Source organism: Agelaius tricolor, unplaced genomic scaffold, assembly GCF_023055355.1.
Source record: "Agelaius tricolor isolate 1412-34295 unplaced genomic scaffold, bAgeTri1.0.p SCAF_20, whole genome shotgun sequence".
Classification (NCBI taxonomy): Eukaryota; Metazoa; Chordata; class Aves; order Passeriformes; family Icteridae; genus Agelaius; species Agelaius tricolor.
The window spans coordinates 80,738-106,163 of NW_027269280.1; the positions used below are offsets into that span (position 1 = coordinate 80,738).

General features: G+C 47.1%; 1 protein-coding gene and 1 long non-coding RNA gene across 3 annotated transcripts in view; one reads left to right on the forward strand and one right to left on the reverse strand.

Moving 5' to 3' along the window:
- MMP17 (matrix metallopeptidase 17) overlaps window positions 1-18,094 on the reverse strand; it is a 53,575-nt gene extending 35,481 nt beyond the window's left edge. Inside the window, exon 1 of one of the 2 annotated variants that reach the window (XM_071444913.1) lies at window positions 17,442-18,094. In XM_071444913.1, coding sequence (XP_071301014.1) covers window positions 17,442-17,570 — 129 coding nt within the window. In that variant the 5' untranslated portion in view covers window positions 17,571-18,094. The remainder of the gene's footprint in view (window positions 1-17,441) is intronic. The other variant, XM_071444914.1, reaches the window with a different exon arrangement.
- LOC139598486 (uncharacterized) lies at window positions 17,184-24,942 on the forward strand. Its single transcript, XR_011681890.1, has 2 exons — window positions 17,184-17,366; window positions 22,045-24,942. It is a non-coding gene; the product is annotated as an uncharacterized lncRNA (long non-coding RNA).
- The last annotated feature ends 484 nt before the right edge of the window (window positions 24,943-25,426 follow it).

The window sequence follows — 25,426 nt, forward strand, 5'->3', positions numbered from 1 at the left end:
CCACTCAAAACTCTCAGCATCTGATATTTTAATGTCATACCATCAGTACTGCACCCAAAGGGTAGCAATACACAGCTCCTCCAAGCTATACAGGCTCATTTAGAAGCTGCAGCTGAGGAGCTTGTGCAAGAAAAACGCCTCTTGGTGATCATCAAAATAGAAGAGAAGTCTTTGGCACGCACCAAGGCAAGGAGAGCCTACCAGTGAGCTTGTAACACCAGCTTGTGAGCTTCACAGAGTGAAAGGAAAGAAACCTCCAGCTGCAGAGTCCTCTGCACCCTGGAGACCCATAACCAGCTACAAAGATTGGGCTGGGCAGGAACATTCCCCTATCAAAGCCCTTTGGCACCACAACACCATATTTAGGATGGAGCAATTGTTACAGCACATCAAACGACACCAACAAAAGAAGTTCTCCAGTACTGAGAGCAGCTGTTTAGTACCAGCTAAATAAGCCTAGGAGAACTGAAACGAGACCCTCACCTCCAGCTGTTCTTGGAGGAAACACTGCTAGTCATCCTCACCCACAATCAGTGTTTGCTTAACAGACAAATTTTTCTAATTATGTTTGTCAGCTTTGCTAATTACACAAGATATGAAGCACAACACCTTAATTTTTCATGTATCTGCCTCCTTGTTTTTCCTTCCAATAGAATGAAATTAAAAACAAATTCATCCATACAGCCTCTACCCCAGTAGAAGTCAGATTTTCACCACAGGTATCCACACAGCTGGGCTTTTACATTTTACTTTCTCATTGCATTTATTCCTCCCAGTGAAGCTGTATTAAAAATGTATCAGTTAAAACAACACATACCTGGAGATTGAAGTCTGCGCTGTGTTTTCTTGCGTTCTTTTCCTCTCTCTTGGTCCTGCTACAGTGAGCATTTGTGTCTAAAGCCCAGTGAGGTCAATGGGAATAAGCAGGTGCTTAAGTTTTATGCATGTGACTAAATTAGCTGTTATCAAAGAGAGTGCATATTTTACTGATTGCAGAATCAAGCTACCAAATTGGATCAGCCCAATTACCATCACAAAGAACCTTTTTGCTTCTCCATCACTGAGACAAGACTTTCTTGAACTGATAATTTTTGCATTCCTCAGTGGAATGAGCCCCTGCTTCCACAAACCCTTCCCCTAGACCCCAGTGCTCTGTCTTGGGCTCAGGTAAGGGGCAGATGTAAAAGGAGTTGCTGAGACAGCTTTGTAGCACTGCAAATGGGAGGTAAGTGGATCCACCTGCTGTGGGTGGGATCACTCTGGATTTGCTGCTTTTCCATGTGTGTGGTGCAAGGAGCATGGGCAAGCCTTCTGCTCTAAAGTAAGATGGGAAATTGGGACACATTTCAAAGTACCATTGGGTTTTGCCAGGAATGCTAATGAAACCACATCTGGCATTAAAAAGAGTGCAGAAAACAGTCTAAACTGGTACTGCAACATGGTGACAAAACATTTGCTGTTAGTGGTGTCAAATGAGCTGCAGGCAAAACTTCATCTGAATGACCACCTGTATGATGAGTTTCCTCCAAATCCCTCCCACAGACAAATCAGAGCATTTGCTAATGTCGGTAAGGGGGAATGCTCTGGATCACCCTGGCACTGTCTGTGCCAGCCTGCTCCATGATGACCCAATTCTACATCCTGCAGGCAGGATCCTGCTCCAGGTGCTGTGGGCAGGCTCTGCCCTTACCTGCTGAAAACTTCCTGCCCCCCAAAAGACAAAGGGCTGGCTGGTTTTGCCAAGGATATCCCAAATCACAGCCCCCCCTCTTTCCAGCCCCATTTATACACAACTAGGAGGCGTTGCTGCAGGGTTAATTCCTGGTTTTGGAATCCCCAGGACTTTCAGGCAAAAAGTCCCATGGCTGTGGCAGGCATTGCCCTCTGCTCCTCTCCCTGCTTTTATCTGGTGTGGGAGCAAACAGGAACAAACAGCCTCTGCAAAGGGACTTTATCTTTGCTGGCAGGAAACCGTGAAGGTTAGAAGGCAGCAAGGGAAATCTGTGCTGTCAAAATCAAAGCTGCAGTAATTAAACAGACGTTTCTTCTGTCCTGGGGAGGTGGTTGGCAGAGCCGTAGTTGTGAGCAGGGACTCTAGGGACTACTTGCATACAACAGGAAATCTCAACCCACTACACAGCACACCGTCTCACCCTCAGGGCTGTGGCTGGTGCCAGAAGCAGGGTCACCAGGCTGCTGAGCCTGTCCCACTCCTACATACCAGTGCTGTCTGAGGACCCTCACCCTGCTGTTCCAAGTTCATCTTCACCCTGCAACTCAAAACTCACCCTTTCTTTCTTCAAACCTAAGAAAATCTCCCAGAAAGAAGAAGTGAGGGAAGAAAAGGAGCAGCTTGTAGAGCACTTCTCAGTCTGATGTGCAAAAGCCAATTACCCAAAACAGAGGTGAATCAATGGAAAAGGCCCTTGGGTGTGAAGGAAGGCAGCAGCTGGCCTTTTCCACAGCCTGGATCAATGCTGCTGTGCACTAGCATCTGCTCGCCAGATTTCTATTTGTTCCAGTGATGGGTTGCCAAAGTGTTAATGTCAAATCATTCAAATTGCTCACAGAGTGAAAGATACTCAAGATTCAAAATTACACCTTGACCTAGTTGGGTCATTTTGCAGCAATTATCACCAGCTTCTATGGTGGAAGATTGTAAGAGTTCAGAGGAGGAGAATAAAAAAGTCTCGTCCTTTCTTCACCTTGCATACAAATGAAAAACAAAAGTGATCTTCTTGCTCTTGACATAACCATGCTTTAAAGAGCTTCACAAACATCCATTTCCTCATTTGGGCTCACACAGAAGACATATTATCTCTTTTAAATAAGATTTCTCCTTGGCAGCACACACCCTGTTCTCTATCTGTAACACTTTAAGAAGCCAACAAGCGGTTATTTGCAAAACTGATGGTAGGAGATGGATATAAGCTATTATAATCCTCAGCAAAATCGGCCAATTTCATGAGGTTTGAATATACGGCCAAATTAATCAAGTCACACAGATTATGAAATGTGAAATACAGCCCCCTGAGCTCTCCACCCACATGGGAATGATTTGGAAAATGCCCAACCATATCAAGGAATAGCAAGGAGAGAAAATTGTTATTATTATTATAATTATATAATAATAATAATAATATAATAAAGCAAACAATTTGCAACACAATGGTTTCTCAAGCACTGATGCTCTCCCTATCAGAGCTTCTCTGTCTCATGAGTTCTGCTTCAACTTGGCTTTCTGTCATTGCCACACTCTGATCTTCCAGTAATGAAGCCCAAGGAAATTGGGAGTGATGTCTTTGGGCTCTGGACCCACTCACTTCTGCCTCTTTTGCAGTGGGGCTGGATCAAACCCTTTCTTACCAGATGTTTTGGCTACCTTCTGCCTTTCCCTCTTGCCTCTCGCCCAGGTACTGGCACCACAGGTTCCACTCTCCAGGAAAGGTGGCCCTGTTCTGCTTGGAAACAATTTCACTCTTTACAGGAGAAATAAACACAGGAAAATGCATTTCCTTCAACATCAAAATTACGGATTCCTCTGACTTACTTGATCTTGTTTGTGAGGTCCTGTATTCAGTCATTTGGAGGCTGTATATTGCTTCATTTCCCCTTTTTTTTTTAATGGTTGAAATCTGTTTTAACAGAGAATGAGGAAAAATTATCCGTTCCCAGGCAAAACTGCCTGGAGCTGGCTGTGGCTTCCATCTTTTGCTAAAGATAGGGCATCACACACTGAATGTGCCTTCCAGTGTAGATCACTGGGTTGGATCAGGGACATCAGCAGAGCAAGGCCATGTTGTGCTGGTGCTACTGAGGAAGCTGCTCCCTGGATCTGGATGCATTGTTTTTGCGGGTGCAGACAGTAACCTCTCTCCTAGGGACACCTGCTCTCAGGTACCTGCACTCAGAGAGGATTTTCAACTGTGACAAATACAGCACACACAGAGCTGGATTGAGCATTTCCTTGCTCCAGGGACAGGCAGCATCTGCTAGGTGCCAGTGGCTGTGCAAATCCAGGGAAGGCTGGATGTGGCAGGAATGCAAACAGGCTGGGATAAGAAGACAAATGGTTCTGGGGGAAGTACAATGACCTCCCCAGCAGTGTCAGGAAACATTTCTCAAATGGAAGAAGTCATTAGCTGCTTCTATGCTCACCTATCGGGAACATCACCAGCTGCTTCATGCAGACCTGACAGGGCTGCTTCTACTGGGGTCGAGGTCACCTCCCTGCTCTGGGTGGCAACAGCCATCTTTTCTCAACACAGGCTTAGCCACTGGTCCAGGCCCCCCTGACTCTGCCCTGGCCTAAGCTGATGGACAACAAATTGAGCCATGCCAGAAAAAAACTAACTGGATCCTGAAGTAACTCCCAGTGCTCATTCCTCTATAAAATCATAAGATTTTGCTAAAGGTGGAAGGCTACTGCAAAGTCTGTTGCAATGGGTGGGAAACCAAAGACCTGAGCAGGTAAAGAACTTTCTTAAACTCCATGAACAATCAATGCATGTGCATGGGTTTACACAAATACTTAAATATGCATTCACTCAATGCAATTTAATACTTTGCAAATAACACTCCATCTCATCTCAACCAGGGCACCAATTATTTTCCAATGCTGCCAGTAGCTCCCCAAGGTCCCAAATTAGCAGCTGCAGCATAGGAGGCATGGCTCAGCAGGGTGTTAGAGCTCACCCATGCTGCAGCCAAGCGCTCTCTTGAAAGGCTTTTGCCCTGCAATTGCCTTAGAATAAAGGAATTCAAATAAGTGCACTCATCACCTGGCAATGGAATGTTATCATCAAGGGTCTTTTTGGAGCAGTCAGGCACAGAAATGGCACCGATATCTGAATCTGTCAAAAAGGCTAGAGTGAGAAATGAAGGAGGCTAATCCAAACCTAAGTGTCACCAAGGGATGCTGAGACAAAAAATGAACTTATGCATTGGGCCACCCCACAAAGATGAGCTTTAAATTTAGCATGACTGAATCAAGATGCATTCAAGATAAGATAATCTTCTGCATTATTTCTTAATCATGAAGATGAGGTGGTACACCCAGGAAGGGCAGCCATGGTGGAGGTGAACTAGAGGTGTGCAGCAGCATCAGGCCACTGCTGCATCGTCTCCTTCAGTGGGCTCACCAGGAGACCCTGCATGAGTGAGAAGTGTCCTCCAGCCCTCACTCCACAAACTGTGGCCATTTTTGGTCTTCCCCTCTGCTCAGAGCTGTCCCTGCAGACAAGAGGACAGTGGCAGGGAAGCCCTGCAAGAGCCTCTCAGCCACAGCATGTCTGTGCATGCCATGCTGGGCACCCTCCTTCCCCCACCCCAGCGCAGGGCTGGCATATTACCAGGGAAATTAAGCAGGCAATTTCTAAAGCTGAGAGAAAAGCAGCAGCCACCTGGGCCCTAGTAGCCAGGTCACTTAATGACCAAAAGGAATTTTCTAGAGATGCCAGAGAAACGCAGCAGTGAATAAAAGAAACACTAACTGCTCTGATGTATTCAGAGATTGCCATAAGAGAGACGCTTTCAGGGAGCTCTGGATACTGGGTAATGCCCAGTCCTGTCTAATTAAAAAATGAAGCAGGAGATAGCTGGAGTAGTGGGAAGCAGGAAAGAGCGGGGTGGGCTGGGGCCAAAGTTCAAGGTTTTCTGTGTCACAAAGAGCCAGGACAGCTGCCCATGAATGGCAGGAGCATCCCCCTGCAGCCCCTCTGCCCACGCACTTACTGCTGCACCCATGGGGGTGGCATTTACATCACCAACTCTCCCGGGAGACTTTATATCATAATTCACGGCATATTCCCCTACACAAAATGATCAGTGCTCATATGACAAAGTAAAAGCACAGGTGATTTCCCCAGGTTAGAGTTCCAAAGTTCAGGATACAAACCTGCACCCTCGCCCTTTCACATCCACCATCAGCAACAGACACCACCTCTCCTTTCTGCTCTTTCTCACAGGAAAACCATCATCACTCATCATTCAATTTGCAAGTATTTTTGCACTGTACAGCTTCATGCTCTACCACATGTCCTAGCCTCCTTTGCACATTTGCAGGCAGCACTCCCCCTTCTTCTAGGACTGGCAAGCTGTTTTCTCCTGAAGCTCTTCCAGGTTATTGAACTACTTTGTTAATGCACCTCGTTTCCCATCAGTTAATGGCAGAGTGCCGGGGACACAATTTATTTTCCATGTTTATTTATGTCAGGAGAGTCCTTAAAGGATTTGTTTGCTGTTGCCTCAGTTGCTGCTCATGCTGAGGTTACTGCCTGCCCTGCTGCATTACCAGCAAGTCAGGCTTGGGGCAACTGGAGTCCACCAGTTTCCCCTCTGCTGTTCTGACATTATGGAAATGACTAATTTCCCTTAGGTTTCTTAATTAGGAGTAGAATCACCCTTTTCACTGGCCAATAGGCCCTTATGCCACATGAAAATAAGGTAAGCTGAGAACCAGCAGTGGCTCCTCAGCTCAGCAGCTCTGTTTCTGCACAGTCGCCAAAGATGGGTCAGTTCTGGTCACCTCCTTTTAGGATGGTTTGAGCATGTCCTGTCTGGACTGTGATAATACAATGACAGCAGAAAGTGCTGTTGCTCCCACAATGGAGTGCCCCAGGAATGAGTTCCTTCTCCAGAACAATGTGGATGGAGACCTGAAGCCCTTGAAAAATTCAGGTATTGGGATTTTCTCAACAGAGCAATTCCCCCTGACCTCATCCTCATCGGGGAACCAGCTGGGTCATATTTTACTCCAGCTGCCACTGCCTTTATTATTAAAATTTCTCAAGGCTCAGTCATAGCTGCAGCAGTCACTTTTTTTTTTTTTTTTTTTCCTATAAACAATCTGTGGCAAATTTGCAAACTGAGATGTCCTCCTCCGCACCAGCCCATACTCAGGGCTCCCCACCAGCCCAGCTTCATCACCCACAGATGGCAGTGAGACCCTGCACCCTTCCCCAGGTTGTCCAAGCCAACACGTCACCCCACTCCCAGCTGCTTCCAGCAGCTTTCCAGTTCTTTGGAGCATCCCAAGGTGATGTGCTGGGGACCTGGCTGCCAATTAGTTTGCTCTTTAGGGTTCTAGACTACCCTGGGGAAGGAGAGTAAGACATATTGATTTTCTTTGGTTGCTGTTGTTGCAACCATCCAGGTAAAGAAACATTTATATTATGTCTGTAACAGATCCCTATGGAAGCCGTTCAAGCATCCTACCTGCTGCAGAGCAGAGCTGGCAATTTTGCCAGAAACTCTGTTTTGAAGGGGTTTGCAATGTTAATTAAATTTTTGCAGTTGTATCTCTTGGCTCTGAATAAGATCAGAGCCTCTCTGAGAAGGTGAGCTCAGCTCCCTGGCCCCATTCAAGCCTGGCTCTGAACAAGTCTGGCTCTCAACAATGAATTCCCTCAACACAACACCAGAAATATATTATTGTTCCTCCACAAAAGGAAATTAATTCAGGACTGTCAGGGTTCAGACACAGTATTGCTCCAGATAACCTACAGGCTGAGAGATGATCGCAGAGCTACAAAAAACCAGCAGATGTCCTTGCCCAAAGAACTGATTCCTCTAAACACACAAGCAAATTGAGTATCTGTGATCACACAGACAGGCACAATGCTGGAGGGACGGCAAGTGTCCGTAAGGACTCTGGATGAATTCCACACTAAGTTCCCAGAACTCTGGCTTCCTTTTACTTCTGATGATGCACAGCCCGTTCCTGGGCTGGTACTGGTGACCTACCCAACACAGATGGGCTTTTATAGACTCCGCTTTCCAGGAAAACATGGAAGGGAGAGGAGCTGGTGAGTGTGGAAAATGCAAGAGACAAGTTGGCTTTAACGGTTAAAATTCTTTAGACATTTAAAATAGGCAGCTTTTTAAGGATATTAATAAATTAAATAGAAGAGAAACATGGAGAAGATAAGGAGAACTTGAACTCAGGGGAGCTGTGGGACTGGGGCTCCAGGGCAGCAGAGCCAGATCTATTGCCAGGGCTGTTCTGCAGCAGCAATGGGAGACCAGCACATGGCTCACCAGTGCCCCACAGGGCTGGAAAACCAGAACAGAGGATGGAAAACACTGACGGTGCTGGGCTGGCGTTTCCTACCCAGCACAGTACCATTTCTGCCAGCTCTTACAAAGAGGCTTGGGAGCAAGGTGGGTGGCAGAGTCAGAAGCCACTTGGCACCTGCAGGTTTGCTCCAGAGCCGCTATTCATCACCACCCTTTGCAGCCAGAGCTGCTGCATATGACTTGGGGCTGGGGTTTGTGAAGGCAAGAGCCAGCACGTCGGCCCCGTGAGCTCCTGGACACATTCAGCCCCTGACGTTTTCAGAAGATGACCAAAGCAGCGTGACGTTTTCTCAAGAAAACAGCAGAGCTGCTGCAGTTGGCAGGCTCAGTGCTTGTTCAAGAAGAAAGTTTGTACCGCTGTTAATAAAGGTGTTTGCTATGAGGGACATGGGAATTACTGCAGAACAACAGCAAGGAGGTGCAGAGGCACTTGGGGAACTTCACCCATTAAAAGCACAGACAGCTGTCACCGTACAGGAATTCTGCCACCAAAGGTGTACACAAGATGCAGGATTTGGGACCTGGGAGCCCCTATCCCCAGGCTCAGTTAATAGCATCTCCCACAGCGTCAATACCACTGACATCAGTGACAAAGGCTCTCGGGCTGCAGCTCCAGGGGACCAACCACCTTGCACTTCTCCCTGCTCCCACGGATGGGCTTCTAACCACCGCTCCCAGCCCAGCACCAGCATATTTTCTCGGCTATTTTCCAAGTTTCCACAAGAGGGCATCGGCACGACACCGACGAGACGCTCCTATGTCCCCTCCGAGCGGCGCCGCCCGCTCCGGTCCCCGTGGCGGCGGGAGCCGGGGCCGGTGTCTCGCCCGGGGTTCCGTCTGCAGAAGGAAAGCGGCTGATGCACATCTCCCAGGAGATTTCGACTCTGGTGCCGTGACTCATCACGACGCTTGCTATTTCAGAAATAAACTCCTTTTCCTCAAAAAGGCGCGTTTCTTGAATAGCTATGCCAATACGAAGGGGCTGCAGGGAAGGGAACAGGCGTTCCTCGGGGGCTGCGGAGGGGCTCCCACTGGCACCTCTTTTCTCCAGCCTCCACATTCCCGTGCACAGACCAGGCAGGGAGCATGAACCCTCGGGAGCTGTTCCTGTGGGGAAAGAGGTTTGTCTGAAGGGTGTGCTGGGCTCCTGGTAAACCCTGATGCATGGAAAGACTTTGCTGGCAAGAGATAAACCAGTGAAAGTAACCCCCTGTTCCCTCCCCCAGTAATAAAAATCTGAATGAGAAACACACAAAAGCCACCCAACTCCAGTCTGGAGCGGATACCCTTCACAAAGGAAGCTTTTGGCTTGGAAACCTGGAGCTCAGAGCTGAGGTCAGCTTTCGGGGAGTGATGAAACCACTTGGTCTGGCAGATCAGGCACTTGATGCTGTGGACTTTCAGCAGAGAAAGAAAATATCTTCTTGGATGAGTTTTTAACCCAGGTGAGCCGGTAGAAGACTGCTCAAATCAGTGATGGCCTCTTCACTGCCCATACAGGACTCTGTGGCATGACAGTTGATTTCCAGTAGATTATCTTGATCTTTCTGGACATTGAGTGTGTACCAAAGCACAAGGTGTATCAGAAATGCCAAAACAGCAACAGATTGTCTGACAGGCCTGTCATTCTGTCATGAAATGTGACATGCATCCTGCCCGAGAGGAAGACTGGATTGCTGTACACTTGAGAGCCAGCTGAGGCCTGGCAAGATTGCTCATTTCGGAGTCTCATTGATCAGACCTGGAGGATACATTGCTGCAGTAAAAAAGAAATGTGGCAAGAGTCCCAAACTACCTATCTCTCTTTAGCTGTGCCTTCATATAAAACATGTTGTCATTTCACAGGTGTGTCTGTGAGGAATGTCCCATTTGTGAATCCAATATCCTCGCACTTTTGAACAAAAATGCATCTCTGACGTGAAGGATGCAAAGGTAGAGAAAGCATGGCTCAGTACAGAGCAATGGGGAATTTGCCAAGCAGCATCAAAATGGAGAACAAACAAGAAAAATAAAAGCCAGCTTAATGCAGAGAGTTTATCAAAGGAGAAAAATACTTTTTCTGCATCATCACTGATTATCCTGCTGCGACAGATGCACCAGAGGGACACTGTGAACATGACAGCAGGACAGAAATGACAAAGTAAACACAAATAACAAGGTGGGAACAAGCCAAAGGGTGGGTGGGAGCTCCCATGCTCCCCACCACAAGCCTCGTCAAAGACACAACCCTGACCAAGCACCAGCCAGAACATGATTAATGTGGAATAGATGTGCTATCTCCAGAGGAGATAGCATGTGGTGGACTCAGGAAAAACATGAGAGACTGCTGGCTTTTTCTTGCTCGGTGATAAATGAGACCTAACACCCTTTCCCAAAGACCAAATACATCAACTCCAGCGCTGCAGGTAATGAGGTCTGGAGTCGTGGTGAGATTGTCTCTAGCAGTCATGGTATCATTTTGCTTCTTGTGCTTCTGTTGGGGTCCCATCACTAAACTTCTCAGTAGCTACAGAAAGACTAAAGGAGCATTTTCTTGTGTTACACCTTTAATCCCAGCAGTCATCCAAGTTTTTGGTAATTATAGTTGTGGAGGAGCCCAGCAGAGTCACCCAGCAGCTTCCATTCTGAGGAAAGCAGGAGAATCTGTCTCCTGAGATGTACTTCAACCACACTATCAGCAGTAGCACTTTTGCATGACAGCATCTCACTGAGAAAAGCAAATCTTCATGAAGGGTTAACTGATATGTAGACAGTCAAGAGCAAGCACTGTAGCCAAGAACTTGCAGTATTTTGTAAAGTCTACAGCTGTCAGTCAAGTGGATGCTTCCTCAGAAGAGTGTTTCCAGGTTTTCCTCTCAAAAGAGATCCCATGGGAACCCTTTCCTCACACACTGATCTTTTTCATCTTTTTATCCCACTTGGGACCCCTGCAGGGTTCAGCTGCTCCCTTGGTCCCAACACCATCCTCAGATCTGCTTCCTCAGCCTTTGGACAGAGAAATCTCCCCAAGTCTGCAAGCAGCCCCTGAAGTTTCTTTTTGATCTCTTGGTAGTCTGCCATCTCCAGACAGAGGCATTTGGTAGAAAGTGAAAAAATCTAGAGCCAGGTGGTTTTGGATGCAAGCCCTGGGGAAGCTGCATGGAGGTTAAGTGCCCCCACCACAGTGCATGACAGGCAACCTCTGCAAAAGAAGACAAACCTGTGGGTAGAGCAGTCCACTCATCTCCCACTTGTTTTGGATGAGGAAGACTTTTGTCCTGTACTCTTAAAGAACCCAGGATGTAACAGCAGCACCAACACCGTTGGATGCTCTTCGGCAGCTGGGAGCTGAACCACAGAGATGCCAGCTGGGGTTTGTTATATGACAAAATAATCTAAACATGTCCATCACCTTGGAGCAAGGGCCCCGTGACACAGGTAAAATTGCTTTTGTACACTCAAAAGATCAATATTGTCAGGATGAAATAGAATGTGAGCCGGTGTGAAGAACTCTGCCTGACCACTGACTGTGAGAAACAGGCAGAAACTCCCTCTTGTAAAAACAATATGAAAAAGAATCCTGAATATACTGCTACTTCCCAAGTCACTGTATTTGGACTGTTGTCACCAGGAGCTGTAGGTCATCTCTAGATTTCCTGGAAGAACAATTTTCTGTGCACGTGGTGTCTTCTGATGCAGGAAGTTCCTCAGATTTAATTGGGTTCTTTTCTATTAAATCATCATGGCTAATTAAAAAGTTGGTATCCCATCTGAAGACCACGCTCCTCGCTGACTGTCGGCAATTATCCATGTCAGGTCTTGCCTCAGAACAAACCTGTTGTCAAATGCAGTTTCTCATTCTGATCTAAAATTCTCTGGTCCTCCAGCAGCTCCTTCCCTTCGCCCCTTTGTCTGCTTTGTTTTGCATTGGATTTAACTTTGCATATGGTTTGGTGCGGGGTTTTTTTTAATATAACATCAAATCTCTTAATTCTCTGACCCAGAAAACAGAGACAATCCTCATAAAAATCTGGGACAAAGAAGATGCAGCTGGCACGTGTGCAGCAGCAGGAGATTCCAAAACTCCCAAATCTACCCATTTAAAGTGATTTTGATAAAAGAAAGAATTTTGAGAACTGTTGCTGTCAGATCACAGGTTATTTTGAAAGCAAATCCTAGGCTTTTAAGTCGTGCTCTAGTCTGAGCGAGACCCTTTAAAAAGTGACAATGTGGTGGCCCGTGTTCATCATCAGCCAAGATGTGATGGCTTTTCCCTCCAAGTTGTCACCTCCACAGGGCCAGCCAGGACAGGAGACCCACACAGGGTATACAGCTGCTCCCACAGGGTCTAGAAATTCCAGAAATAAACCTCAACCACAGCATGATCTTTCCCGGAGCCACAGAACCCCATTCCTGCCGCACTTTTGACAATGAGTAAATAATGAGAAATTAGTGCACAGCCCTGATGATGAGTCACAGCGAGCCGTGACTGGCAGTTATGAACCTGCCAGGACAAACAGAGTGTCACAGACAGCCCTGTCCTCCAATCTCATGGATACATCACCCATGTCACCCCTTGTCCTCCACAGAGCCAACACACACTGGTCCCATGATGAGTCACACCCAACACCAAAACAGGAGAGCCCTGGCCAATGCTGGGCAGGGATGGGGACGCATTGCATTTGGTGTTGCCTCTTTGCGTGTTTACTTTAATGAGGAAGAATAACTAAATATCCAGCTGAGTCACATAGGCAGCGATCTCCCTTCGCCACAGGAGATTTTAGGGGCAAAAGGAGAAGATGGAGGTACAGCCATACTACATGCTGTCCCCAGGGAAGGGGGTGCCTGCTAGCCAGGAACTTCTACCCCCCACACAGCACCAAGGATGAAGAGTGAGGCCAGTGCAAGAGCTCACTGCTCCATCCCCAGCACCAACTGTAGGGAAGTCCCTGGTGACAGCAGGGTTTCATCCACTGGCTCTGAACACTTCCCGAATTTCATTAAAGTGGGTAATTTAGCCTGACTACCCTGGCTAGTTCCCACGGCTGGGACCACAATAGCAGCCAAGCCCAGGAGGAAATTGCATTACTGTACATGGAGGTCTCAAATCTGAAAGGGAAAGAGCAGCTCACACCAACAAGGGCTTTAATACCAGATTAAATGCTTTCACAGCAGCCCGGCTGTTTGAAAGCTTCCAGACAGTCTTTTGTCAATTTAGTTTGCATTGTACTTTGGCTTCAAGAGGTACTTTAAAATGTAACCAACTTTTTTTTTTTTTTTTTAATATGGTAGCTTAGCTTTCTTGAAGGGAATTCATGGACTTGGGATGGGCACTGCTCCATATGGGAAGGTGTGAAGTGCTTTAATGGCAGAGGGACCAAGCAAAGCTCCCCTCTCCAAGGCTGTTTAGGGACTCTATTAAGTATTCTGTCCTTAAAGACTTGCCATTTTAGAAGGCTGAATGAAGCTCCAACTGAAATTATCAATTTTTAATTTCCCCATTAGCAGAAACAGAAGAAGTACAGTACTTTCTCCTGATACAGGGAACAGCCTACATTTGTACAAGGATTTTACTTTGAAAGGCTGATTACCCAAGCCTTGAACCAGGAGCTAAGCCATGTCTCAGGGACATGCCCCACTGGGTACTTAAATGCAGGAGTTTAGGGGAGATCTTGGCTAACTCTGGGCAGATGGGAGCACGAGGGCAGCTGGACCAGGATGCGGCATGTGGGCAGCGGGATGGTCCTACCCTACTCAGGGCTGGGAGAGCACCCCAGAAACAGCAAGGATGAGTTTGGGCTGGCTTCTACTCTGAAATTTAGCACTTGGGAGATGCAGGGCACACACTCATAGGAAACTGCTGTTCCTCCTGTCCCGCTGCTCCCTGACATGGGGACACAGAGGAACCTCTGTCTCTCCCCTGGCCCACCACAGCCAGCGGGAGGAAGGGGGGGGGAAGGGGGGCACAGCCTCGAAGGGCTCTGTGCCACCATGTTCTGCCCACAAATGCATCCTTGTCATTCAAATGAGAAGCGGCCATAAAAGGAGGGCCCAGCCCTAAACAAAGAGCCACTTGGGATAAGGCAGAGAGGGACCGCGGGTCGTGGTCTCCACCGACAAATGCAAATGCCTCCAAACCCTGGAAGCAACTTCTCTGGGAACAACACAGACAAGGCTTTGTGAGCAGGATGCTGTGCATACGAAAGCCCCCAGGAATGCCCAGCAATCCCCAGCTGGAGAAACGCCTCGGGGGCATGCATAGACCTTCCCTCTCACCCCTGGCCACAAAGTCAAGAAAAAGCAGCTCACAGTCTTCTTTTTTTTTCACCCATGCTCTAGTAACCAAACTAAAACTTTCCTGGCACTCCTGCATCCTTCAGCCACTGACACCAGAGCCCACGTCCACAAAGGATGATCTCAGTGATGCCACCAACACCACCACCACCATCACACTGTCAACTCCCCTCTGGCAACCTCTGTGCCAGGCAAAGCAACTCCCTAAGGCAAAACGTCTCCCTTGGGGCCAAGCTAGCCAAGCCACAGGTTTTGCCCTGCATAGCCATCTCCCCACAACAGCAGCAATGCAGCCCAGTAGGCAGGAGCCGCCTGCAGGAACAGCCAGCTCCCTTACAAAGCAGCCAGTCTCCACGTCAACACCTTCAGTGTCCAGGCTCCGCACACCAGCTATTCTGAAAAGCGCAGCTTGAAGGTAGACCTCCCGCCAGACCTGGTACAAAGCCCAGTGAAACGAGAGCTCTCATTACTAAGTTACTGCTAGTGTATAGGAAGTTTTTGCTGCTTGCACTCCTGAGACGTCCGAGCTCAACAGCCATAAAAAGATGCAATTTGTGAATGTTGTGGTGGGGAGGGGTTGGAGGTTTACTGTAAAGGCAGCAGTACAAAATGCAAAGTCATAAATCTCAAAAGCAGTGTACTAAAATTCAATGGAATCACTCAAGTCAAGCTCTGTTCCATCAGCTATTTTATGTTCTCTTTGTCAGGGCAGCTAATGGAGAAAAACAAAAACATTAATAATCAAGTTAGATTTATAAACTGGGCAGGATATTCCACTAGTAATGAAATCTGGAGAATCGTTCCATGTTATATTGCTTTGGGCAGCATGCTAACAAGAATTGCCCTTGAATTTTAGCCCTCTTTCATTCTGCTGAACTTTAATTTGGCCCACCACCATTGTTTCATTTAAAACAAACTCCAAGCAGGAGCGGAGCAGAAGACAGAGATCAGAGGCACAGTCCAGTTCAGCACTGAAAACTTCTGGGTTACAAGGGGTGAGCATTTGGGCTATAAAAGCGCTGTTGACATTGTGCTCTGTTTACTGTAGAGAATTGCTGGATATAATTTTCCAAGGTTAGCAGAGCTTTCTATTGGCATGGTGTCATGTTTCCTAGATTTCAAATATTTGATTGAAAAGCCCCATAGATCTTTAATTTCGTAGTTGCTTCATAAAGTGGATGTCAAATCATTCTTGAGGCTCTCACTTCCCTGAGAGTGGTAGTTTTCTAACAAAAACTCTGAAAATATCTGGCTTCTGTGCTCCCTACTGCTCAGTAGAGGGCATAAGCTTAAACCTGATTTACATTCAACCCCTTTGATTTACACTCAACCCCCTCACTCAACGCTGTCTCAAGCTGGAGAGATTCTTTGCCCCAGCAAGGACATCAACAGGAGGGAGACAGCACCCTGACATCAATCATACATCCTAAATGTCAGATTCCCAGCCTAAACAAGTCTTGGTTTAATGTAACCCCCTTCTCCTGTAGTTAATTTCTGCTCAAGTACCACCATCCCCACCACCTTCTGCTTTGCCAGGCAGCCCCAGCTCTTCAGCAGGGTTTGGAGAGAGTGCTCAAATCTACTCCAAGGCTAAAAAATTTACATTAATGCCTGAAAGTTGTCATCAGTAACTAATAAGCCCCTCGAGTATTAACATTTACCCTGTAAAAGCTGAGTGCAGCTTATTCGGTAGCGAGGGTAAAAGCAGGTCAAAGACAAAGTTTGAGTTAAATTGACTGGGGCAGAATACATCAATCTGTGTGCTGTTTGCATGAAATATTAATTCCAGCTTTAACATCTGGTTACAGAGGAACGTGAATGCACCATAATGATGCAGGTATACTTTATATTCACCACATTTTCTATTCTCTTAGGAACAGATGGGGAACGATAGGCTTTGTCTTCCCTGGCAGGTGTCTGAGCCGGAGCCTGTGAGCCAACGCACAAGCTTGGAGCCGGAGCCTGGGAGGCGGAGGCAGCGTCCTGGCGCACTGCTCTAAGCGAGCCCGGCTCATTAGATAACCCTACCGCGCCGCAAACCCTTCCTCCCTCCCGCCTTCACAGCAGTGCACTGGCAGCATTTCGAAATGTACTAAATTTCAGGGAATTTCTCTAAACTGGAGGGTCCAGCTCCAGGACTGCCCGCCCACACCCAGCCACAGATGGCTTTCTGACACACAGGTTTGATATAGTCGCAGGGCATCTCTGAGCTACAACTGGTATAAGCTACAAGAAACTTCTCCTCCTTCAGGAGAAAACCCTTAATTTCTTCACTCTCAGAGGGGTGAAGCTGTATAGACCTGCTGGCACTGTGACCTGGCAGAGACGTGACCTAAGCTCTCCATGCCTGCTGAAACCTGTTATATCCTTGCGGACTAAGCAGGCACCTGTGAGGGGAGAAGCAGGACCACAAGGATGCCCACGCTGTGCAGCCAACCCTCCACCTGCTGCCGGCACCGAGCAGCCCCTTAACATCCCCGAGGCATGTCTCAGTCCTAGGGGATCGCTCTGACTCAAAACGTGCCGTTTTACCCTGCTTGCTGCTGGAGTTTGTGTGGCTCCACGGCCGGCAGGGAGCCCTCGAGATAGACCAGCCCTTTCCCAGCGCCTGAGAAATCACCATCCATGTGTGAAAGCTGGTGAGGCCATCGCCCCACGATGCTCGGCTGGGGGAAAGTTGGGTCACCAGGCAGGAGAGGCACCATGCATTGGGTGCTAGGGAGGGGGACTCTGGCTTCCAGAGGGCTCGGTGCAGTGGGTATGGGGTGGGAGGCGCTGGGTGCGGGGCGGGGGGGGGAAACAGACCCTTCCGTCTGCTCGGCGCGGGGGGGACCAGCTGCAACGAGCGGCACCACGTAGATAATGCTGGAGGGGGCACCGGGTGTAAAAGGGCCCGACCAGCGGGAGCAGGACGGAGGGCAGCGGCGCAAAGGGGGTACTGGGCAGCGGGGTGCGCCAGGGAGCATTTCCAGCCGCCGAAGCTCGCCCCGCGCCGCGTGGGCCCGCGATGCCCGAAGGTGGGGGAGTACCCGACGAGTCGGGCGGCGGGGGAGGGGGGAGCGGAGAGGAGCGGGGGGCCGCGGGTAACTCACAACTCCCCGGGTGATGTCCTCCGCCGCGGGGGTCGGCGCCGCGGGCGCTTCTTGCCACGCCAGCCACAGAGCGAGCACGAGGAGCATCTCCCGGAGGCGGGCGCGGTGCCGGGCGGCGGGGCTCAGCATCCCCCCGCTCTTCGCGGCGCCCGGCCCCGGCCCCGCGATGGGCTCCGCCGGGCTCCGCGCCGCATCCGCGCTCCCGCCCCGGGCTGCGGCCGCCGCCGGGGAGGGAAGGAGGCAGGGAAGGAGGAAGAGAGGCGGGGAGCTCCACTCTGTTCCGCGCTGCTCCGCCGAGGATGGAGGAGGGGGGCTCCGCTCCGCCCCACCGGGAAGAGAGGCTGGGGGGACTCCGCTCCGCGCTGCTTCGCGCTGCCGGGTGCGCCGTTACATCGCCCCGCTTCCGCAGCCTTCGGAGCGGCAAAGTTGCTGCGGCCGCTGGCACGGAGCACAGCGCGGCTCAGTAGCTGCAGCTGCTGCTGCCGGGAGTCGCCGCGGCTCCGGCGCCGCTGCCATGCACCCCTCTGCGGCCGGCCGGCGGAGGAGGCGGAGGAGGAAGGGATGCTAATGAGGGAGGCGGTGTCAGGGCTCCGCCGGTGCCGGGGGTGCTCGCAAGCGCGGTCTGGCCGCGGCGCAGCGCCGAGCCCCGGTAGCGATCCCTGCCCGCTCCCTCTGCGTTGCGCGGGCAGGAGCGGGCTCAGTCCCCTCCCGTTTTAATATCTGTGTCTGGCTGAAATCCCTCAGGATGCCGACACGGTTTTTTTCTAAACATCAACGTTTCTGTAAGTACCAGCTTAATCTCCGAGTTTTGAAGGGGCTATGGCAAAGACCGCGTGGTTTTAGCATCACCCATACTGTCTCATACCGTCTCAGCGAGACAAATGTCTGGCTTGTCCCCATAATGGGATAATGGGATCCTATGGCCTCTACACCGTGCCCTCCCTCGAGAGCTGTGAATCTGCCACATGCTTCGACAGACCAGATGGCAGGGGACACCCTGACAGCTCTAGCTCCTGCTAGTTGAGGATGAACATGTACTTCCTACTCAGCATCTGCCTTCCCCAGTTGCTACTGGCATGTTAATGCATTCAACAGCTTTGTAAATGATTTTTAAATTTGGGGGCTTTCAAAATAAAATTGGAGTTTCTGTTTTAAGATAAGTAAGTGGAGATAATGAAGAATGGACAGAGATGAAAAATTGGTGCTGCTCAGGCAAAATTGTAATGGTCATTGATATGACATCTTCTGCACAAATAGATTAATCCAGCAATGAACTGTAGCTACTCCTGGAGATATTTAATATCAGACAGGACTGGAGAAAAACAGTGGGTAAGGGAAGAAGAAATCTTTGTCCAAAATCTTTCTCCAAAGAGAATTGGCAGGGAAACCTCACTTCCTGGGTGTGAGTTTGCACTACCCTGTGTCCCTGTAAGCTGGACTGAAGTCACTGCTCCAGCACCAGAGATATCAGAGGGAAAACACCTGAATTACAGGGCTCAGAGCCCCACCAACAGCTGCCTGAGCTAAAGAGCTGTTATCTCGAGAGCTTTTCTCCATACTAAAACAAAGAGCATATCCATTTTCAACAATTGTAGAATGTGATAAACTTGCATATTGCAAGAGTATTATTTCCACATTTGTTCCGCCCCACAAAAGCCTCAGAGTTTTTAGGGGGCCAAATGGCAATGAATTTCCCAATCTCTGACCTCCGTAGATCTCAATGCCCTGTTTCCCTGTCTGCTCAGGTATTAGTTATTAGCACCTGTGCTGTGTCAGCACCTCAATCTGTTTTGCACCACAAGAACCTGCAACGTGAATGATTACTTAGGGTGGATGAGTAGTTGCTTTCTCCATACCTTGTTGAAAGTAATTCCCGACATATTTATAAACATTTTTAGCAAGCACTTACAAGAGACAAGATGGCAGATATCTGCCATAAATTACAAGACCAAAAGAGTCCACAGCCATGCCAGGTGCATAGAGCTGGGAAAGAATCTTTAATAGTTTAATTTTATTGCATGAGTCTTCCTCCTCTAATAAAACACTGCTTGACCATCAAGACCCAAAGAAATATCAGAGAGCCTCTAAACACTGTACTTGAATGTATATGGCATATATACTCAAAGTTAAGCATCAAATTTAAGATCTTAAGTAATCACACTAACTTCACTTTACCATGATGAATGTAATAGAAGAGCAGCTCTCCCTGGAAAGTGGAAGCTGTGCCCAAAATGAGACACATTGTGGGGATGCCATCAGCTCCTTACAGCTACAGAGAGCAGAGCTGGGCAATAAAAAGGACCTGGTTATAACAAACTGAACTGTGAATGGTTTTCCTCTCTTTCCTTTTTAGTAAACAAAAAAACCCACTTCAATGGCACAGGTTTAAATCTGCATTTACATCATAAGAACTATATGAGGGTAGATGGAGTTTTTATGCCATTCATTACCCAGGTGAGTTGCTGAATAGAATTTATTTAAGGAAGGAACAGTGTGATGATTTTAATTCTGTTAAGCATAGTTTCCAAAAAGCATTCTTTATATTTCATTTATTGCAAACGAATGACTCGGTTAAAACAGCATTTCAACACACTTTAGCCAAAATATTTGCTTCTCATAAGAATACAATAGAGATAACTGCAAGCAGCTGTAAGTAAGAGCAAGCAAATAGGCACCCAGAGCAGAGAGCTATTTGTGGTGATGCCTATGGTCTGTTTTAGCACAAAACTTCCATGCTGAACAAGAAATGCTAGTAAAGCTGATTTGCACATTCACATTTCCCTGATCTGCCCATTATTGTCAGTGTTCCGAAAAACCTGTAAACAAGTACACAATTTTTTTTCCTTCCACATACATTCCAGCCAAATGCACATATAATATTTTCACCTTTGTGCACCAAGATGACAAGTATGAATCTAAAATGTCATTATCTTCTAGCTATACATGCCATGTGGAAGATGAAGATTTTTTCTCAGTGTCTTTAGCATAATTAGCATGTATGACAACATCCAGACAATTTAATTTCCTAATTACACAGTTATAAGGAAAATATCCTTTGCATCAAATATGCAGGAGTTCTTATCAGTAGATACTATACAACTTTTTCTGCCCTGTTACATCACTGCAGATGCTTGTATTTTAGCAGGTTCAGAAATGAGAATTTTCTGCCCTATCAACCGGAAACTGCTGTGCAGAGTGGGGGCCAGGCTGCTGCCATTGCCCCTCTCTGTGCAGCTGCTCCAACAGCGCACACGGAATTCCCAAGGGGCAGGAAGGACTTCCTCCCAAGTCCGAGCAGTGAATCTCAGACCCTGCAAAGTCTGAGAATGAGGACATTTCTGATATTATCCTGCTGTTCTCTAGAAAATTTGGTAGCCATAGGATAAAACAGTTGCTGGAGTATAATTCGCTTACTTGTAATTAATATCATCCAGAAACTACTTATTTGCATTCCTACTTTTAAGATTGATGGGTGACCAATGAAATTGGAAAAGCAAGCAATTATTTTTCCAAGACCAGTGGTAGACACCCAGTTGCACGTATGTTAAGTACTACTCATGGGAAGTTTAGAAATTTTTCATTTCCCTGAGTAAAGCCAAAGTGGATCAAGGCATTTACAGATGGCTTAGGAGTATGCACCTTTTTTACTTCCTTGTCCTCCAATTGAAAAATCAACCTGACATTTTTTCATAGCTTATACTAAAGGAGCGGAACCAAAGTTGGAAGGGGCATGGAAACCAGTATTTTCCTGCAGGGCAGGGCTCTGGAGCGATGCTGCAGAGATGCTCACAGTGCTCTTGGCCACAGAACTTTTGTTCTCTAGTAATCACACACTAGCACAAAGAACCTCCAGCATCTCACGGATGTCCATCTGCCAGCTTCGGCTTCACAGGCAGAGACAGCACTGATCATTATTCTACCAGCGCCCACTATCGGCACAGCTTAGTCCTCTCTAACTCACTCTAATGTCTAAATCTCACTGATTTCTCTCACGTAACACCTGAAAAGTGCAGCCTTCCTGGCTTCCCCTGAAGCTGCAGCTCTTCCCAGCCTGCTTCTCCTCTGCTGGAAAACCCTTTTATCTCCCTGCCCACCATACTCCTGCAGGTACCCATAGCAAATCCTTCTTTCAGAGGTCTTTTTCCAAGTCTAACACTTGGAAATCCATCAGCACAGCTCTCAAGCAGTTCTCTGTGGAATTCTTTATATCAGATAAAACAGATAAAAGCTCTTTATTTCAAAGATTTTTCACAGACAACCCTACTTTGTCTTTTGTTGCTCATTTAGCACCAAGAAATCAGCTTCTTTGTCCACCTGGCCATGAAATCCCCTTCTTCCTTCCTTGCTCAAACACCCGCGCTCACATTCTTGCATGCTGCCCCTTCTGCATGGGAATATTTCCTTCTCAGCAAGCTGGAGGCAGGCATGCTATCCTCCCTTTGCCTCTTATAAATACACTGTACACCAGGACACCACCACCCAATCCCAGGACATTTTTTCCCGTACAACTGTACTCCAAGAATTTGAACTGTATTTTTCTGTAATTTCTTCTATCTCCCATGCTTGCAGACATGTCTTGTTTTCCATCTTCTCTTTATTCCAGGTTTGTGATGCACCCAGTACGAGGTCATCTCAGTCTGCTGCTGGAATCCCTTGGCACTACAGAAACATTGGTGGCAACCCAACAACACCCACAGCCTCAGCTCAAGGCCATGTTGCTACTGAGCAGACATCAGCACAGACCATCTGGAACAACACTGGCCACTTCTGCCTCCCTGCTGCATCATGTTCTTCTCACAGAACAGTGTTTAAGGCATTAACACCCATGAATTATGAAACAATACAAAAAAAAATCATGTTCTGCAGGCTTAGCTTTGCTGCAGTGTCCCCAATACAGAAAAGCCTCCATTCAAGGTCCTGTAATAATGAGCCAGGCAGAAGGATGGGTCAGAGCTGCCATGTTAATGCAAAGCAAAGTGTCATTTTCTCTTCACTAGCAGCATTCCTATCCTCATTCGCATTGCTTTTCAACAACACTCCATGAAAGGATGTTGATGTCTTGTTTAAGCAATGATGAAAAGTTCGGAGGTTAATTAACAAGAAGTAGAACACAGTCACTTTACTGAGGAAAAAGTCCAAGAAAAAAAACAAACAAAATTTTTTAAAGCTATAAAGTATCATTAGATTGCCTTTTCCAGTGGAAAATAGTACTAATTTTAACACTACTTAGACACTACAGACTGTCCTTTGGCCAGGGAGAACCACAAGTCCTCTGACCTGTATTTTATAATGCTTTAATACATGTTTGTGCTTTCTGTCAGTCAGGAAAACAGCAAATTATGTGGCCTACAAAAGCCAGCAATCTGTAATATTCACACATACTCTGTACCCTACAGAGGCAGACACCTACTTTAGCAATGTCAGAACAGCTTGTCAATTAAATCTGGCCATATATCTTCTTTTGGCTTGTGACATATTGATTGACAACCTATCTGGAGGCCTGGCCCAGACAACTGGGGGATTTTGCCAGCAAGGTCAGGAAAACTTCTTCTGCAATGCAATTTCCATCATGGAGCCCTGGGGGACATGTTAACAGACCTCACCTGCACTCTGTGCTGTGGGACTCTCCTGCAAACAGCGCATCCCTGGCTTTGGCTTCTTGCTCTGCTCTTCCTGCTTTACCTCCAAAATCTTCCTCTGCTCAGCCCTTCTTATATATATCCTGCCAGTTCTGTGAAGTCCCTCTTAAATGGTTTTTGACCATACTCTGCTCCCCACTGAGATCAGTTTTTTTTGGAGGGCAACAACACTTTAGGGTGTTGAGAGCCCTGGGTTTGAACTCTGGATAAATTCTGGTGTCCTTCCCCTTCCAGTTCTGTGAATCTCTCTGAGGCAAGGATTACTTGGTGTTAACAGAGAGCAACAAAAAGCATTCAGACATTTTATGGGAAAGAACTTCAGACTGACCATACCCAGCATTCTTAGGGAAAATGTTACCAGGAAAGGGATAGAAATCATTCATGAAGATGGGAGGCAGAGAGGAGATTAAAACAGAAGATGTGAGATAACTCTTATGGAAAGCTAACAAAGCTAAAATAGTAAAGTATTTAACGAAATTGCCTGGAAGGGCTGTGCAAACCCTACCAGCAGACCAAGAGGCTCTCAGGACCAGCTCAGGCAAATCTGATGCAGGAAAATGGAGAACAGTCTCCTGATGGCCTTCCTAATCTTGTTTTAAATTTAATTTCTTCTGTTCCTTATTTGAGCTGTATCTTCTTGCATTTAAGATATTTCATGAAGAAGTTCAAAAGGTGAGGAATATCAGCCATTAGCCTAAAGCCATTACTGCACTCATACAGCTGCTTCCCCCATATAATGGGATTTTGGAGCCCGAGTTTATAAATTCAACTTTTTCTTCAGTAAGCAAACAACCTTTAAGATATGTTTGAGCCACAGGTCTGCATTTAGAGCTAGACACTTACCAAATTACACGTCCAGGTGTTTTTCCCAGACCACTTGCTTACAAAGCCCAGTTGGCAACCATAGAACCTGTTTTGAAATGTCAGCAAAAACCCAGGGATATTTTGGAGCTAGTGTTGCAAATTCAGGGCTTTTTCTTGCTATAAACAATTAATGTATTGGAAATACAGTGTCCATGAAGTTAATGTGGCCCTTAGCAGAGCTAAGCACAGCCTAAGGACAGCTGCCAGTGCTGCCCAGCTTCCCTGCTAATGCCCAAATGGGAAAACCCTGCGTTTCTCAGACAAGGATATTTCAATGCATCAAATCCAGACAAATCAGAGCCTGCCTTCTCAGCAAAGCTACAACCAAAGGAAAGTTTCACACCCTTGCTCAGTCCTCCCTGCTTGAAGCCTGAAGGAAGAACATCAGTTAAATCCTTACTATGAAAACTGTTCTTGGTGGCAAAACTAATTTTGCCTTTGCAGCTATTCTCACACATGGCAGTTTCCACTCAGCTTGAAAGTTAAGTGGATTCTCTTGGAAGAGGAAGGATTCACTACTGGAAATTTGAGACCAAGTCCCAGGAGGAACATCATTCTCTTACTTTGCTCTCCCCTGGACTAATGAATGTGAGGAACGAAAGCTCCACTTGGACTGGAAGGATTATGCTTCTGTATGTCAAAGTCATGTGAAGTAAGCAACGTAATTTGTGGAGCAATCATGGGAATTTAATTATTTCTCAGGATACAATTTTAATGACTCCTCTCTACTTCATAGATCTTAAGCAGCTACTGGTGTCGTGTTGCATTAGAAGCTCAAGTTGCAGTAGGCAGAATGGCAGCACGACAAGAGAAAAAAATAAACCTTTGAATGGTTTTCCCAAGACTAAACATGCGGTAGCACATTGTTTTGCTTTGGAAGTAAATTGCTCATGAACCTTCTGGCTTGAAGCTACCAGTAAATATCTCTGTTTGCAATGATGGCCAGTTATATACAGCACAAAATCTCACTGCTCTATTAAAGGTCTTACTGAAAAGTTTCCCTGTTTTACAGAAGAGCTCTTATTTGCTCCGTGTCCTAAGAAAAACAGATTACCACAGCTCCTGTCACTCACAGCACAGCTCAGCTCTGTGTCTACACCACAGACTAAAGTGCATCATACACATTAAAAGCTGTTACATAAACCAAACTTTTATTATTATTTGAACACAAGGTATTCAAAGGGATGGTTTATATACAGCCTCTCTCTTAATCAAAGCACAACCAAATGACTTTTTTAAAATTAAAGCTTCTAGAGAAATGTTTTATTATTTTTAAGTAATCTGATACTTTACCCTCTAATTCCCTGTGTTATTAAAGCTTGAACAGGGAGACTAGGGTCTAGCTCCTGCAAATCCTCAGTCAATTGAGTTTGGGGTTTCTAAAGTCTCAGTGCTGAGTGATCCAGACCTGAACTCATTGCATCTGAACAGCCAGAAGAGAGCTGCTAGCGGGCAGGAGGCTCAAAATGGCCCTGTTCTGCT